General features: G+C 43.9%; 1 protein-coding gene across 1 annotated transcript in view; it reads right to left on the reverse strand.

The window, feature by feature from the left end:
* Window positions 1–586: 586 nt before the first annotated feature.
* The window catches only part of RNF144B (ring finger protein 144B), a 100573-nt gene continuing 82967 nt past the window's right edge, over window positions 587–18192 (reverse strand). Inside the window, exons 7-8 of the mRNA XM_073678838.1 lie at window positions 5569–5658; window positions 587–1389 (exon numbers count right to left, since the gene is read on the reverse strand). Coding sequence (XP_073534939.1) covers window positions 1246–1389; window positions 5569–5658 — 234 coding nt within the window. The 3' untranslated portion in view covers window positions 587–1245. The remainder of the gene's footprint in view (window positions 1390–5568; window positions 5659–18192) is intronic.

The raw sequence follows: 18192 nt of genomic DNA on the forward strand, positions 1-18192 counted from the left end.
AGTTCCTACAATTTTTTTTTATTTGCATTCCAATTTAAGGCATTCCTCCAATGCTCTTCAGACTGGGGTCAACTGCCCATTCCATTTTTGGTAGTTATTAGATATTCACTTCAGAACTCCTCCCAACCCACAAAAAAAAAATAAACCTTTTTCATGATCCATAATTTGCTAAGTATTATAACAAGTTGTGATTTTCAGACTTAAACAACCCTCTAATTTGCTGTGCGTACACTGCATGCTGAACTGGTGAATCAAGCAAAAGGCATTATTCTTGAACCCCAAGTGCCATTAATAAACCAATTCTGAAACTAGCCTTGATAACTTTTCCCCCCAAAAGCCTGCACATCACGGATTTTCACACGGATATTCCCCCAGTAGTCAGTGTGTTTCGGCTTTTATCATCAAATCATGATGAAAATCAGGTTAAACACACTTCTGAAACGTGGGCCATTTTTTGCGCAAGAGAAAATCATGGGCACCAGAATGTGGCTTTTGGCGACTAAGTTGGGGATGCTGCTCTAAAACTAATTTACACTATAATAGTATTTCATTTTACGCATAAATACAAATCCAATTTCAGTCAAAAGAAATTTTCCAAATCTGGACAGAATTTATTTAAAATGTCATTAAAAAAAATCTTAAAGGAATATTTTGCATACATGAATTCACAAAAACATACAGTAATATTTCTCCATCAGTGCAGATTTATTGTAAAATATTATAATTATTCTACTATATGTAACATATTCAGCACAAATATTTTCTTAAAAACTGTATTTTTTTCCATTAAATTACTCAGGTATACTGTGCAGTGAAAAAGCTCTAAACCTAATTAATGCACATTCTTGCCAATAAGAAATATCTTCCTGACAAAGGAAACCATAAAAAAAAATCTAATTTTAAAAAGAAATTACCCCCCAAAATATGGTTAAAAATAACTAATTACAGATGAAAACCAAATCCCTTTGACAGTGCTGTACTAGATTTCATTACCCTCTCTGAAATATAAATAGTTTTATATAGGTATCCTAAAGAACAAAAGAGAAATATAGCATAAAATGTCAATACTCTGTACATTATGTAAAATAGTTTCCAAAACAAAGTACATCATGAAAGTAAAATGCGAAAAAAATAGATTGTTTATTAATATTTCTGTTCCCATATAAGTCTGCTTATTCATATCAAGTCCCCGAATGTAAAAATCCAAGTGAGGGATTAATTAAATCTCTGAAAGTTCTGTCCGGATTATGTAGTTGGTGTTGTAGTATGCTTCTTCTTTTTTCCTTTACAGGATTTGCAGACACAGCAGATTATGCATGGTGATGCTAAAAGCAGTAGAGGCGATGTCACAATTGCAATGATACCTAGGCCAACAAGGATACCCACAACCTGTAATGAAAAAAAAAAAAACTTTAGAGTTTTGAGGATTCTGCTCACATGAAATGACTTTCCAATTCAACACAGGCAATGTAATAGTGTCATTGTTTGATTTACCTACTGGAAAAGAAATGCAAAATCCTGAAAAATCTATTTAATTAAAAAGGGACAGAAGAGCACATCTGAGCACCATGTTTGGTTCTCCTTGATGAGTAGAGTACACATCCATAAAAAATCTGTCCCTTTAATTGAGATATCAGCAAGGATCTCAGCACCCTAACCTTTGTTGATCAACAAGACAATGGGGCTGACAGAAACAGCCAAGTACTGTGCTCAGCTGTTTCCCATGGTCCCATAGACTTTGAATAAAGTGGCATCGTACATCCTTGATCTATGCAGCAAAGAGGAATGGGGAACTCTAGGACCCCAATCTAGTGATAGGACAGGGTCTCAGTAGTAAGGTTACAGCAATTCGACATTTATCATTACCTATACTGCGAGCAATCCCTCTTCATATGCATTCTACATGTGAAAACCTCTTTAAGGGAACATTCAGATATCTGTTTTTTCATGTTCGCAAAAATGATCCTATGGTCATCAGTGTTTTGGATCAGAGTTTCATCAGTGTGGCAGTTTTTACCATCAGTATTTCATCAGTGATTTTTTTACACACAAAAAATAAAAGGACAAATGTTCTCCTATCCTTTGCAATGTTAAATCACAGACAGCACACAGACTCCACAGATTACATCCGTGTGCTGTCCATGACTTTCATGGATCAGTCTTCTATTGGAACTTTTCATCCATGATGCCAGTAAAAAACAGACATGTGTACGTAAAACACACACGTGAACATGAACAGGTAAACAGTAGTGTTGAGCGAGTATGTTCTATTAACCCTTTCGCCGAGTATGCTTGGGCCGAGCTCCGAGTATTTATAGCTGCTCGGTGATATGGTTAAATCGGTCCCGTGTGCATGATTTGCAACTGTTTGACAGCTTTATTACATGTGAGGAATGTCTATTTCTTACACATTCCTCACATGTAATAAAACTGTCAAACAGTTGCAAATCATGCACACGGGAGCGATTCAACCATATCACCGAGCAGCTGCAAATACTCGGAGCTCGGCTCGAGCATACTCGGACAGAAAATACTCGCTCAACCCTAGTAAACAGCACCCTAGATGTGAAACACTGACGTCTGCATGAGACCTAATTCGGTATTCTAAATGTAGGCAAAAAGGAAATACAAAAGTCATTCATGTCCGAAAATAGCAAAATAAATCCTTGGAGCTTATCCATCTCTGAAATTAAATATACACAGGCACCAATTCATTAAGACTGGCACTTTGTACACCAGTCTTAACGCGGGGTGTGCAGGAATAAGATGCACTCAAGTCATTAAAAAGTACATGCCACTTAATGAATTTGGCAGATCTTCTTAGTGGTGCGTACCTCGCCAGAAATGTTAATCCAGTCAGGGACTGCAGTAACATTTGTGGTGCACAAAATTCTGCTTTTATTGACTTTGTCAGACAGGCGTGGTCACGGCCCAGCTCCTCTCCAGTTTCGTCCATATTGATGGAGCAGACTGAAATGCGTGTGAAAACAAGGGTCACAACATTTTTATGCAACTTTGTGTTTGAAAGCGTTTTGTGACAGTTTTCTGACAAACACTTTGATGAATCGGGGCTATAGTCTGCAATATTACATATATCTTTCTTAAAAAATAAAGAAAAAAAAAAAAGCCACATGGTGCACCCAATACACTGTTGAAATAGCCTGAAAATCCACACCAAAATCGGCATGTGTTGAGCACAGATTTTGTTCTAGAATTTACAGTGAATCTCACCCAATTCATTGAGTGAAATCTAACATACCGGGTGTGTGGTTGATCAAAAATCAAAAGCACGCCTCAATTTTTACATCTTCTGCCAGCACTAGTTTTAAGCTAAGTTTAAAACAGTATTAATAAATCTGACTAAATACTTTAACCAAGCCTTAGCAGATAAACTGTACTCAATGCACTCAATGCTTATGGAAAAAAGAAAAATAGGCCTAGTGCCCTCCTGTCAATTTATAGGCCTAGATTAGAAGGAAAAAAATCATAAAAGACAGCTTCCTCTAGTGGTCTTTAATACATTTATATTTTGTAAATAAGTTACTCTTAAGCATACAAGCACAGCAGTTTTTTGGAATGAGTCCAATCCAAAAATGCCTGTGGGGAGGGGGTGCTTCAGGTTTTGAAAAATGCATGGTGGAAAATAAAGTGCACATTACATCTTTGAAGCAGCTCCTGATGTAATCTGTTCCACTAGGCATTATCCTTCCAGAAAGCTGTAAAAAAAAAAAAAACCTTACAGAAATTTCAAAGAAAATCTTCTAAAATTTTTCAAAAATAAAACTTCTCCAAATTCTCCTCAAATGAACATTTTCTAAAGCAGTTTCCACTTAAGACCTAAAAAAACTGTATGTACATATCCCAAGTTGTCTTTTCTCCAAACAGTGCTAAAATTGCTAACTCGAAATCATTTCTTTATCTAACCTATTCTCTTAATTTTAATCACCTGTTTCTGGACTGGGTTAATTTTGGCTGTGTCTCCCTAAGGAGAAATCACGAGTGGAACAAATCAGAGGAAAGCTATAATACAAACACGTCACCACTTCTGTATTTTTCACCCACTCCTGGTATTGGCTTACAAATACGGATGTAAAATATTTTTCATCCAGAATGCTGTTAAATAATTAAAATAAAGTACACTCACCTTATCAATCACCCATTCCTGAGGCTCTTCTTCCAAAGATGCTTAAATCACTTGAATTCTAACACCTGATCCTTAGGCTTGGGTCACATGACCATATTTTCGCTCATCCGAGAGAACTGGCCTCCTCATGCTAATTACACTCTGATCATACTGTGATCAAACTTTGATCAGAGTGTGATCCAATTTTCTTGGATGAGTAGAAGATAGAAAAAAAAAATGTCTCCATTTTGTCCATTCTGTCATTCCGTGAAAATTGAACTGCACTTGGGCTACGACAGAGTGCGATCCATTTTTTTATTTATTTATTTTTTTTAAGAACCCACTAACTTGCATGGTTGAGCGCAATCTGATGCAAATCATGCATGCTGTGATTTTTTCCTATGTCAGACTCGGTCCAAAGAAATAATAAAAAAAAAAAAATCGGACATGTGCATGACCCCATAGAATAACACTGACCGAAAATACAGTCATCTGCATGAACCCTAACTCTGTATATCAAATGGTATAGTTTGATGTTCAGGTGTTTTTTTGGACCAATGGTCTACACATAAGGAGGGGACTAGTCTTATTTTATCCCGATTTGTGTATCAAAGTTGCCCATTCAAATGAACGAGCCTGCGAAAAAAACTGCAAGCACTCAGATGATTTAGTCAGTTTTTCATGGAGGAGTTGATAGACGCTTTGAAAAGTTTTTGTTTTTTTATTCACAAGAAAAAAAACAAAACAATACAGATTGTAAAATCTTACACACAAAAAGAAAAAAAAAAGGCAGTGTTTCATACAAGAGGAAAAAAAACAGACACCTGAATTCGGCCTAAGCAGTATTTAATTTATAATCTTACTAGTGAATTATACAAAGGCTGTATTCACAAGCTGTGGCCGTGTTGCAATATTTTTTTTGACCCAATCGTGATAAAACTTAATCTTTTTTTAAATTGCAGCAAAAAAACCCCCCAAAAACACTGTTACCGCAACGTAAGGGTGAAACTGCATGGTCATGCATGATCTTCTATAACTTAGCAGCACCCGCCTGGCACCAATTAAAGTTCAGTATAGAAATTATTGCTGAAGAATACATGGTCACCTTAACCTGTTTTTTAGATCCATAAAATGTGGCTACAATAAGTATAATAGAACTGTTTATTTAGATGAATAAAAGTTAGTTATTTAGGGTTGAAGACAACCAGAAATTTTGCTGACTGTGGCAATATGTGCACATTTTCCCCCCACCTACTGTCTCCTTCCCCATTCCTGTAGAATGGAAGCCCGCAAGGGCAGGGTCCGCTTTCCTCTGTACCAGTCTATTATTGTTTATTTGTTACTGTAAGTGATATTTGTATTTTGTATGTAACCCTGTCTAATGTACAGCACCACGGAATCAATGGTGCTATATAAATAAATAATAATAATTTCTGAACAAATACCTGTGTTCTGTTCCACATAACTGACGCTCTTGAATGTCCAAGTTTGTTCCTACAAGGACCTTTGTCATAATGCCGTAGAAAAATATCATTCTGAAAAATAAATAAATAATATATCTCATAAGATGCAAAGCCGTAATAATGGGTCACTGGTCTAGTTGAGCAACAAAGGGGAAGTCATTATTTTAGGTAGCAACATCTTTGTGGTCTGAAGCCACTAAATTGAAGAAAGTTTAAAACGGAACCGGTCACCTTGAAAATGCAGTGTAATCTGCAGACTCCATGTTGTAGAGCAGGGGGAGCAGAGTAGATTGATAAAGAGTTTTCGAATTAAAGATTCAGAATAGTTAGCGTTTTAGTCATTTTATCCTTTTCTCTTTCTGGAATTTTTGGTCCAGTGGGAAGTCCTAACAGTGATTGGCTGCTTCGTATAAGTGTGCATACAGAGATAGGTGTCAGTCACGGATAAGACCACTGGACCAGAAATCCCAGAAAGAGCAGAGGATGAAATGACTGAAACACAGGTTATACTGAATCTTTTTCACAAAACTATATATCAGTCTACTCATTTCCTCCTGCTCTATGGGACCTGCAGATTGGACGGCATTTTTATGGTGACAGGTTCCCTTTAACAGTGCCCCTGAATCATTAGCAATAATGCACTGTCTTTGTCTTTTAAGATCAGAAGTCTGTGCACCAAACTTTTCCTGCCAATAGAATATTACCCTGATCATATAGTTTTGTTTTATAAAACTGTACAACTTTTGGCATTTTTACGCTAGCCACGAAGAGCTCTGCCCACTGTTTTAAAAATGGGCGGAGCTTAACTGGAAGGGTGTGTCCTAATGCGGACAACAAATTCATCCTAATTTACCGTAAAAAAGTGGCGTAAATGTACTCTGGACTAGAGTATATATCTTGTGGTGGCACTAAGCAACTGAAGGATAAGTCAAATTTAATACGAGGCACACAACTCAATGATTTTGGTGTATCGTACTACAGCAGACCAGTTTTGTACGCCAGTCTTGATTAATTGGGGCCTATAACTCCTTTAGCTACCTGAGCACAGAACTAAAGCTGTATAGAATTACTTGTGGCTTTCTCCTCCATGTAAATTGACCCTGCCATACATTGTAAGTAGTGATGAGCGAGCACTAAAATGCTTGGGTACTCGTTGCTCGGGTCGAGCACATTGGAATACTCGGGTGCATGACCCGAGCAACGAGCCCAATGTAAGTCTATGGGAAACTTGAGCATTTTTCAGGCGGCTCCCCCCGGCGGTCTGCAGAGGGCCTAAAAATTGCCCAAATCGATGGGAACAGTGTTCAAATGACATGGGAACAGCATGGGGAAGACCCCCGGAAGCATTTCTGACTACCAAGTCACTTCTGTTAACAACATTGTCAGAGTATTACGCCATTTTTACGACTCACAATAAAACCTACAAAAGCGAAACCAAAATGGATTTTCCTGGGAAATATGTTAAAGAACATCCTTTCCAGGGTAATGACTTGTATATAAGGCAAAATAAATAACCAAAAACAAAAATGCTCCTCCACACCTTGGGCTATGTTCACACGTAGCGTTTTTGATGCGTTTTTGCACTTTTGCATTGCTTTCAACCAAGACAAATGCATTCACCAGGAAATGTCATTTTAACATTTTACAACCTTATCTGGCCATGTGGTGTGTGACACATCATCAGACACATGCATACAGTGCTGAAAAGACACGGGAACAGCATGGGGAAGACCTCTGGAAGAATCTCTGACTCCCAGGTCACTGCCTAAAAGTGTGCCCATCATAAGTGATCCTTGGCGCATGCGAAGATGCCTCCCGCCATGCACCTGTCGTTGCAGACTTGCAACAATCACCGTCCACATCCTTGTCCCAGTGCAGCATTCAGTTGTCCCTACCCCATTCCTTGGAATGCAAGCGCAAGTATGCAGCCAGCCACCCACCATCCCACAGGCCGCAATACTGTACTGCCAAATTTTTGACAGCTGCTTGCACTTGAAATGTGGCCTTTTAGACTCGTGGAGGCGGAAGCTGTCAACAATCTTATGGCGGCGGCGATCGGGTATCCATACTCGGTCCCCAGCCGCCACTATTTGGCCCGGTGTCGTCTCCACCTTCCACAAGCACGGGTCCCACAACATTACCTGTACCCCCCCAGTGCACTTACTGGGAAGGACAGCCTAACCACAAACACGTGGACAGGTTAAATGTGGCCAGGGACGGTACGGAGCCAGTCCACAGCTTTTTTTGCTGAGTTGTATTTCACCACAGCCATATTCTTTAGCTTGGTGAAAGGACTTGAGAAACCATATCTACTCAACTATCATTTCTCCCAGGAAGTCCTCTAAAGATGCTTTCACTTGAAATGTGGCCTTTCAGGCTCAGAGGCGGAAGCTTTTCATAACCTCATGCCGGCGGCGGCCGGGTGTCCATACTCTGTCCCCAGCCGCCACTGTTTCTCCCGGTGTCGTCTCCGCCTTCCACAAGCACGGGTCTCACAACATTACCCGTGCCTTCCCCAGTGCACTTACTGGGAAGGACAGCCTAACCACAAACACGCGGACAGGTGAATGCGGCCAGGGACGGTACGGAGCCAGTCCACAGCTTTTTTTTGCTGAGAGTTGTATTTCACCACAGCCATATTAAATTAGCTCGGTGAAAGGACTAGCATAGAGGGAAACCGTTTCTTTGCGCATTTAATTTCATGACTACAGAGTTGGGCAATGGCCTGATCTGCAATCCGGTTTGAGAAATAACATGCATAAGCACGTCCGATCCACATTAAAAAAACAGCCATAGAGTGTCCAGGAACCTTCCCCCACACTTTTCTTAGCCAGGGCTGCTTCTCGGCAGGGTTGGACGGACCCACCAGAAAACCGGAGACTCCTCCGGCGGGCCCTGGCTTCTCCTTCAGGAGAGTTCATAGTGCCGAGGTGAGGCCATGATGATGATAGCGGCCACCATCTGCTTAGTTTTCTGTTACTTGGAATGCAAGCGCAAGTATGCAGCCAGCCACCCACCCACAGGCTGCAATACTAAACTGCCAGATTTCTGGGCAGCTGCTTGCACTTGAAATGTGGCCTTTTAGGCTCGTGGAGGCGGAAGCTTTTCACAACCTCATGCCTCATGCCCATACTCTGTCCCCAGCCGTCACTATTTCTCCCGCTGTTGTCTCCGCCTTCTACAAGTGTGGGTCCCTGAACATTACTGCTGGTACTTTTCTGTGGGAATTTGCTTGCCTCCTACCAGCCTGGAATATTTCCAGTAAACTATGGTACGACGCCATGGTATTAGCACTGCCCCCAGTAACAGTAGTGAAGCCATCCCCAATTTCCTTCTCAGGAATTTTATTTGGTAGACTGAGTGGCTGCCCAAATACATTTTCTCACAAAGGAGCTGAAGATAGAGTGGCTGTAGGTGCAAGTTTCTCCAGCCTGTTACATATTAGAGGGTGAACGGCAGCACATTGGATCAGTGGTTAGCACTGAAGACTTGCAGTGCTGGGATCCTGGGTTCAAATCCCAGCAAGGACAACATCTGCAAGGACTTTGTATGTTCTCCCCATGTTTGCGTGGGTTTCCACCTTAGTAAAAAAAGCAGCCATAGTGTCTGGGAACCTTCCCACACACTTTTCTTAGCCAGGACTACTTCCTACTTCTCGGCAGGTTTGGACGGTACCACCAGAGAATCCTCTGGTGTGCCCTGGCTTCTACATCAGGAGAGTTCATGATAGCGCTAACTTTGCAGCTGCTATGGGGCTCTTGAGCAGGGGAGAAAGGAGAGCCCTCAGAATCAAATCCTCTGGTGGGCACAATGTTTTTCAATCTGAAACAGCTTCTCAGTGGGAGTTGTATTTCACCACAGCCATATTCTTTAGCTCGGTGAAAGGACTGGCATAGAGGGAAACCGTATCTACCCCGGCTGTCATTTCTCTGTCACCAGGTTCCGCCCATTGTCACACGACCATGCCTGGCTGTATGTTCAGAGGTGAGAGCCACAGATCAAGCTGCTGTGTTACAGCTTTCAACAACTCTGCAGCCCTGGGTGGTTTGTCACCTAAGCATTAAGCATGTTATCTTCAGCACAGCCTGTTGCCGCTTGGCCAAGGCAGTGCTGCAGTGCTTTCAGCTTGTGACTGATGGTCATTTCGGAGACGGAGGAGGTGGTGCAGGAGCTGAACAGTGTGATTACATTGGCGACTCTGTTTTTATACTAAAGAAAGATCCTACTTTTTTTTATTTTTTATACGTTATTTTTTTAAGGCAAATGCATTCACCGGGAAATGTCATTTTAACATTTTACAACCTTATCTGGCAATGTGGTGTGTGACACATCATCAGACATCTTATTTCATTTATGATGGAGGGACTCTGAAAGTCACAGAGCAGGGCCACAATAGCTACAAATTCCCATTAGAAAGGAGAGAGTCTGCTATACAGTTATAGGGTATGCAGTGAGTCCAACGGCTGACCAAATTTAGGAAAAACCCCACTAAGAAATTAAAGACACAGAGCAGGGCCACAGTAACTACAAATTCCCATTAGAAAGGAGAGAGTCTCCCATAGTGTTGGCCTATGCAGTAAATGCAAGGGTTGCCAAAAATTTGGAGGCACTCCAATGCCCCTTGGAAGAGACGTGGAGGAGGGCCTCATAAAATTTTTTTCCCATTAGAAAGGAGTGGGCCTCCTACACTTGTAATGCCCATGCACTAAGTGTATGGGCTGACAAACATTTACCCCTGGGGGGTATACATGAACATACTGTATCAAAATTTTTTTTTTTTACGGGCATCATAAACCCCCTTTAAAAAAATTATGTGGGTGTTGCATCACGGACCACGGTCACCCTGGTGATATGGTGGTGGAGAAGGAGGAGGACAAGAGCAAATAGCCAAAATCAGGAAGCGTATACCCATGTGTGGGTGTGAAAAGGTGCATGGGAATACACCTCCCAAGAAAAGACACTGGATTTGAGTTTATGTTATGCTGCCATCATTCGGTGGTGTTGAGAAGTCTGGCCCAATCCAGCTCTTGTTCATTTTTATAACAGTCAGCCTGTCAGCATTTTCAGTTGACAGGCGGATGCGCTTATCAGTAATAATTCCACCAGCGGCACTAAAAAACCCGCTCTGATAAAACACTGGCGGCAGGGCAGGCCAGGACCTCTAAGGCATAGAGAGCCAGTTCAGTCCACGTATCCAGCTGGGATAACCAATAATTATAAGGCACAGCAGAATCACGGAGGACGTTGGTACGGTCGGCAAAGTACTCCCTCAGCATCTTCCCAAACTTTGCACTCCTTGTGAGAGTACCCCGCGCCTCAGGGCCTGTGCGATGGGAGGGTCTGAGAAAACTCTCCCAGAACTTTGACAGTGCTCCCCTGCCTCTGCTGGATTGAAGTTGTGTCTCGCTCGCCTGTACTCCTTGGTTGTCCAACGAAGTGTGCCCTCTGCCGCCAGCGTTTTCAGATGGGAATTTTTTTAATAATTCCGCAACAAGGGCCTTCTGGTACAGCCCCATTTTTGTAGACCTGTCTGCCTCAGGAATAAGATATAAAGTTCTCCTTGTAGCGTGGGTCTAGAAGTGTCACCAACCAGTAATGATTGTCACCCAAAATTTTGAGAACGCGAGGGTCATGGGAAAGGCAGCGTAACAAACTCTGCCATGCATTCCAGACTGCTAACAGGCAAGACTTCCATGTCCTCACCAAGAGGATGACTGACCATGCTCTCCTCCTCTTCCTCTCTGTCCTCTGGCCATCCACGCTGAGCAGACTGTATGACAGCTGTGCAGGTAGTACAGTCTATAGCGCATGAAACTAGCTCCTGTCCTTCCTCCTCCTCTTCCTCATTGTCACCCAATCCACGTTGGGATGAGATGAGGCTTGGCTGTGTGTAATCACCCTGTATGGTTCCTTGCAGCATCTCATCATGCTCCGCCTGCAATGCATCCTCTTTGATTGTGAGAAGACAGCGTTTCAGAAGACAGAGAAGTGGGATGGTGACCCTAATTATGGCGTCATCGCCGCTCACCATCTAGGTGGAGTTCTCAAAGTTTTGGAGGATGGTACATATGTCCGACATCCATGTCCACTCCTGAGGTCTTATGTGTGGAGTCTGAACTGAATACCGACTGCCTTGTTGATGCTGGTACTCAACAACTGCCCTCTTCTGCTCATAAATCCTTCCCAACATCTGCAATGTAGAGTTCCAATGCGTGGGGACATCACACACACCAGTCTGTGAGCCGGAAGCTGCAAACGCTGCTGAAACACGGCAAGGCCGGCGGAAGCTGTAGATGACTTTCTAAAATGGGCACACAGACGGCGTACTTTAACAAGCAGATCCGGCAGCTCTGGGTAGGATTTGAGAAACCGCTGAACCACGAGGTTAAGCACATGGGCCAGGCATGGTACGTGTGTGAGCTTGCCTCGCCTCAGAGCCGCCAGCAGGTTCCGGCCATTGTCACACACGACCATGCCTGGCTGTAAGTTCAGCGGTGCGAGTCACAGATCTGCCTGCTCTTTCAGAGCTGTCCACAACTTTTTAGCATTGTGCGGTTTGTCACCTAAGCATATTAGCTTCAGCACAGCCTGTTGTCGCTTGGCCGACGCAGAGCTGCAGTGCTTCCAGCTTGTGACTGATGAGGTCATTTCGGAGATGGAGGTGGAAGAGGAGGAGGCGGCTGAGGTGCAGGAGCTGTAGACCGTGGGGGCAACCCTGATTGGCCTAGGGCCCACAATCCTTGGCGTCGGGAGGACATGTTCCGTCCCAAGGTCCGACTGGGTCCCGGCTTCGACTATATTAACCCAGTGTGCCGTCAGCGAGATGTACCGTCCCTACCCACAAGCACTTGTCCACGTGTCCGTGATTAGGTGGACTTTCCCGGTTACTGCGTTGTTGAGGGCACGACTAATGTTTTGAGACACGTGCTTGTGTAATGCGGGGACGGCACACCGGGAGAAATAGTGGTGGCTGGAGACCGAGTACCGAGGGACAGCCGCCGCCATCAGGTTGCAGAATGCTTCCGTCTCCACAAGCCTAAAAGGCAACATTTCGAGAGCAAGCAGTCGTGAAATGTGAGAATTTACTAGTGTGGCCTGTGGGGCGTTGCCTGCATATTTGCGCTGGCATTCCAAGGACTGGTGTATGGACAACTGAACGCTGAGCTGGGACAAGGACACGGACGTGCTTCCTGATGCTGCTACTTCAGAGTGCGCAACGACAGGTGCAGGTCAGGAGGCATCTTCGCATGCACCATGGACAGGGGATTGGCTTGCATGCACAACAGCAGAAGAAGCAATGGTGCCACCTGCAGACACTGTTCCTGGACCCTGGGGTTCGGCCCACAAAGTCGGGTGCTTTGCTGCCATGTGTCTGATCATGCTGGTGGTGGTCAGGCTGGTCATTTTGCCACCCCTGCTGATGCTGGCCTGGCAGGTAGTGCAAATGGCCTTTTTGGGGTTATTGGCAGAGTCTTTAAAAAACAACCAGACTCGGGAAGACCTAACAGTTGTACTGGCAACTTCCTTTATGTTGGTGTTACGGGGAACGGTTGCCTGCCTTCTGTCTGCGGCCACCACACTGCTTCTTCTTGCCTGTTGGGATGCTCTGCCTCTCTCCCCCTGTGTGCTGCTCTCCTCGCTCTGCATGTCCTCCTGCATGGTTGGGTCAGTTACTATATCATCGACCACCTCGTCTTCCACTTCCGCACCCTGGTCCTCCTCCTGAATTTCTGGAAATTGTGTCTCATCATCGTCCACCCCTTGTGACACTTTCCCATAATCGCCTTCGTGTGACCGTGGCTGCTCAAATATTTGGGCATCGCTACACGTGATCTCCTCTTGCCCCGCTTCTAGTGGACTGGGCGAGAGGCCCGAATCTATAAATGGAAAAGTGAACACCTCTTCAGAGTGTCCAAGTGTGGGATCACTGGTCTCCGGGCACTCGGCATGGAGACAGGAAGGAGGATCAGGGTGAGGAATATGCGGTCCAGACTCACGGCTACTGAGACTTGACCGTGTGAAAGACAGGGTGGTGGTGGTGGTGGCCAAGTGACTGGAAGCATTATCCGCTATCCAACCAACAAAATTTTGACACTGCTCTGGGTTCAATAGTCGTGTGCTGCGGTCCCCTAGGAATTGGGACAGGAAGGTCGGGCGAGAAGATGTGGGTGTTTGTTGTGGCACAATTTCAGCTTGCCCACAGCCTTGTCCTTAGCCTCTGCATGCACCATCACGTACAGTTCCCCGTCCCTTGCCACATGCCTTGCCCATTTTAAATGGAGGACAGTATCTTCCGTTTTAAATACCTGGCCTGTAGGTAACTAGTTTGAACAGCAAACCAGTGTCAAAAACTTCGCTGACACAGTGAAAAAAAATTGGAATGGAGGCCAAAAATGGCAGTATTTTCTGAAAACGTATATGTGATCCGTGTGACAGAGAAAACACAGTTTTAAATAGCTGGATTTCTAGTGCTGTAATATGGAAAGGACCTGGCTGTATGCTGCAGTGCCAACAAGCAAATGGCACAGAAAAAACGTGTTCTCTGGATTGCTTTTTAAGCAAATAATGAGGATTAAGATCCAAAGAAAAGTATTCCTGGCCCCTGAGACCTGGGCCTTTGTATAGAAATATCTAACAGCAGCAGAAGACAGAATTGGAATGGAGCCTCTTGTGCTATATGCACTACAGTCTGCTATATACACTGCCTGCCTGATATCTCTGCAGATGGATTAGTTAGTCCTCAAAAGGACTGTTTGTTAAGATGGATATGTGTAATGTACGGTTTTTCTCCCTACACTACCTAATACACAAGCAAATCTCTCCCTAGCTCAGCAGCACCTCTCCCTACTCTGCCTGATTCCGGAGTGACTGTGACGAGCACAGCGGCGCCAGGTCTGATACAGACCTAATGACGCTGTGCGGCCATTGAATCACTGTAATGCCACAACCGCCATGGCTGCGGCATTACAGTGAGTGGCAGGCAATCCCTGCATGTTGATTGGCGCGCTAAAGAGCGCCAAACATGCAGGGAGGGGACCCGAGCAACCCCGGAAATACTCTGTGAGCGTCGAGCATCTAGAGCAGTGAGATGCTTGGGCGAGCACCGAGCATGCTCGCTCATCACTAATTGTAAGCCAACTTTCTTCTTTCCTGTGTTACTGTGAAGAGTCATGCCTCACTGAAAAAATGCCTAGACTTCAGATCTCTCGGCTAGATTACTTTACAAGTCCACATACAGCTATTGCTAACCATTAGAAAAGGTTAGTCTACAAATCAGCAAGCTTTCATTTTTGTGTGCAAATGCAAAATCTTCTTTGGGGTTTTAAAAATATAATGAAAAAGGCAGCAGTATATGTAATACCAATAGGGAAAAGACATTTCCACGTATGAAATTCCCAACTATCCCAAAGCCCCCTGACAGTCCTTGTTTACCTTGCTAGCTATGTTCGTGTGTATGACAGAGGATGGAAACCTGTCAATTGTGATCAACATAGTAGATGATGGCCAAAGTGCCACTTTCAATGTGTCCTCATATAATGCATTAAGCTTGCAGCTCAGCAGCCATCAACTCAATTCCCAGTAGGATGCCACACTGTCACAAGTCTTATAACTTTGCTGTCAGCGGTTGCATGTCACAACACAGCATTCTTGCCTGCCTGCCTTCTCCCAGTGGAGTATGCGGTATTGGCCACACTGACTGCTGCTCCTCCATTTAAGCAAAATGTGTTATCCAATTCTTCCTTCTTCCAGCACCTATCTCTGGCATCCAGCACAGAGTAGTACTATGTACTATGAAAATGTGCTCCAGAAAGACAGGAGAGTAGGAATTAGTTTGTGTTTGTTGTGAATGGAGGACATAGCTAGTCCCCACCTGCAAGAGACAATTGAAAAATTAGAGAGAGTTTATGGAAAAAAAAAAAATAAAAAATTTGGGTTGCAAGTCATAATGGCAGAAAACATGCCATTTCTGAATGAGCTTTAATATATGTGCAAAAAGTCAGATGAAACCGCAAATCCGCTTTAAATATTGCCATCAAGAACTGTACTTTCACCAAAATTTCCCATTTTGCTGTGTCAGACGTTATTTGCCACTGTTTAGCAGTGTCTGTACCGCTAAACTTTTAGTCACCGCATTTGATTATAAATTTATATAGCACCCACAGCTATGTTGCCAGGCGAAACAATCATGTAGGAGTTATGTTTTAGCAAACTACAAACAGCATTATGATGACTGCAATGTTACTTTTGTGTCAGTGAATGCCAGTTACTTTCATGAGGGCTCTTTTATCTGTTGTTGATTTACTTCACCGGTTTTTTTTGTTTGCTCTTTTTCTGTGTTGCTAGCCTGAATTTCCCCTTTACTTGCGGATTTTATACCAACAGATTAAGCATTACCAATCTGGACTGCCCTGGTCCATTGTACTTTGCCAGTCTTTGTAATTCAGTCTGCATGGAGTAACCCATAAGCATCTTGTGTCCTTTCTGTTTTTGGGATGAGATATTTTTCTGACTTCAATGCGGTACAGGGACTATAGCTAAGTAAGTGCAGTGGTGAGCCGATTATTTCCTATTGACATGGATACAAAACAGCATTTTTATCTGCCCTCCCTGAAGACTTGGATGCTCTCCACTCTCTGATCTGCTGTATACATCCTTTTCATACACTCTGCTCTCTTTGATATTGAAAGAAGAGTGACTGCAAAGCAGAGAGGAAGAACACAGAGCCAAGAGTGCTGTTCAAAATAGCATGGCAGTTAGCTATGTGAAAGAGTTGCACACATTAACATAGATGGTAAAAAAAAAAGTAATGAAGATTGAAGATTCTCTAAATTTTTTTTAAATTTTGCATTAAGTAGTGATTGTACAATAAAAGAAAAATATCAATGCAAAGGGGCCTGTAGGCTTTAAGCTAACATTGGGCTTAAGTGTATTACAAAGAGAAGTTACTGGTAAATTATGTCCTGCTTAACAAAATTCAGTGTTTGCTTTTTTTATTGAAAACACCTGTAACACTGGTTAATAGTCGACTAGCAAGTGGTTAGCCTCATGCTTTAATCGTTGGACTACTACAGTGTTACCATGTAAAATTAATAAATGTCAGAAATCTAGAAAAACAAACCTTGAGACCTGCTGTTTGTAATGAATCCACAACTACTTCTCTGTTTCAATTGTTTGCGATAATAATGAGGTCATGAGTTTCAACTATGCAAGCTAAAGGGGTTTTCCACGACATTTATAGAACCTGAAAGAGACTGACATGCAGACTCCTGACAGCCTGTAATGTATTCAGTGTAAAGTTTCTGCCGTTTCCACACTAATCTGGTGACTGCTCCACATACGATTTAGATATAGTCGATCGCATGATTACGGCTTTCTCTTTCACTTCTCTCAATGATCTCAGATGTGCATTAGTCTGTGGTATACTACATGGTCAAGTTATTGCTATGTGTATCCCAGGTTATTGCTGTATGGGGGGAAAGCTACAGTATGTATGAGAGGGTTAAAAGGGAATCAGTTACCAGGTTTTTCCCATATCAAGTATGACCACCACCATTAGGGCCTTTTACAGCATGCTGGAATGTTGCACAAAAAAAAGTCTCCGACCCAGTCTGCAGATCCCCCCAAAAAAGCTTTTATTATACTTCTGACGTGCCCCCTGGGGCCTTGGGGTTCTCGGTAGCCGGGCCAGTCTGTTCTTTTAGGATAGTCATGGCGGCGTGACCCGGTCCGGGGGCCCCGGGCGGTCAATAAAGGAAAAGAGGGGAATAAAGTTTTGGGGATAAAGTTTTGCGACGCCACCCTGGGTATGCGGGTCTAGGTGGCCGCCACTGCTGTTCAGATCCACTGGGGCCGTTGGTGATGCAGCAGAGATAGTTCAGCTCTCCACGGGTAGAGCTAGGCCTCAGGGCAGTTAAATAGGAATTTTTGATGTTGGTGGTGTAGTGCAAGGCAGGTGACGCAGCAATTAAGTCTAGGACACAGCGGGTTGCAGTCTTCAAGTTTTTACTCACAGTTTTTACGGTGCTCCAGGTTACAACTGCTGGATTCAACCTCCGGGGAAGTGATCCAGCAACTCTCAGATAACTTGGGTGCACTTGATCGGGACCCCCTTCTTGTATACCTTCCCAGGTCGTCTCTCTGCGCTGGCTCTTGCCCTCCTGCCCTGCGCCTCACACACAGTGTCCCGAGCCAGTGGCCCCGGGCCTTGTCGGGCGAAGTCCTCTCTGTCCCATTGGTCCTATATGGCCACCTTTTCAGCGAATGTGTGTGGTTTTGGCTACAGCAGGAGATAGCTAGCAAACCGGAGGTTGCGGTGAGTCCTGCAGTCCTCCACTAGTCTGGGGCTGGTCCCCTACTGCGACCCGATCCCTTCACGGTCGACGCACTTCCCGTGCCCCTATGATCCTTTCTCTGTATCTGGAGCCCTTCTCTCTGACTCCCTCGCTCCTCTCGTTCTCTCTCTTACTGGGCCCATCGGACAGGACCCTCACTCTCCAACGGTCCTCACTCACTGCGCTCTTACTCCTAGGACCCCTTCTCACTCCCTGTGACAGACTCCTGTCACCAACTGCTCTGACTGACTGACTTTCTAGATCTTTCTACCCG

Source organism: Phyllobates terribilis, unplaced genomic scaffold (genome assembly GCF_046119375.1).
Source record: "Phyllobates terribilis strain yellow unplaced genomic scaffold, ASM4611937v1 Scaffold_4__5_contigs__length_816908805, whole genome shotgun sequence".
Taxonomy (NCBI): Eukaryota; Metazoa; Chordata; class Amphibia; order Anura; family Dendrobatidae; genus Phyllobates; species Phyllobates terribilis.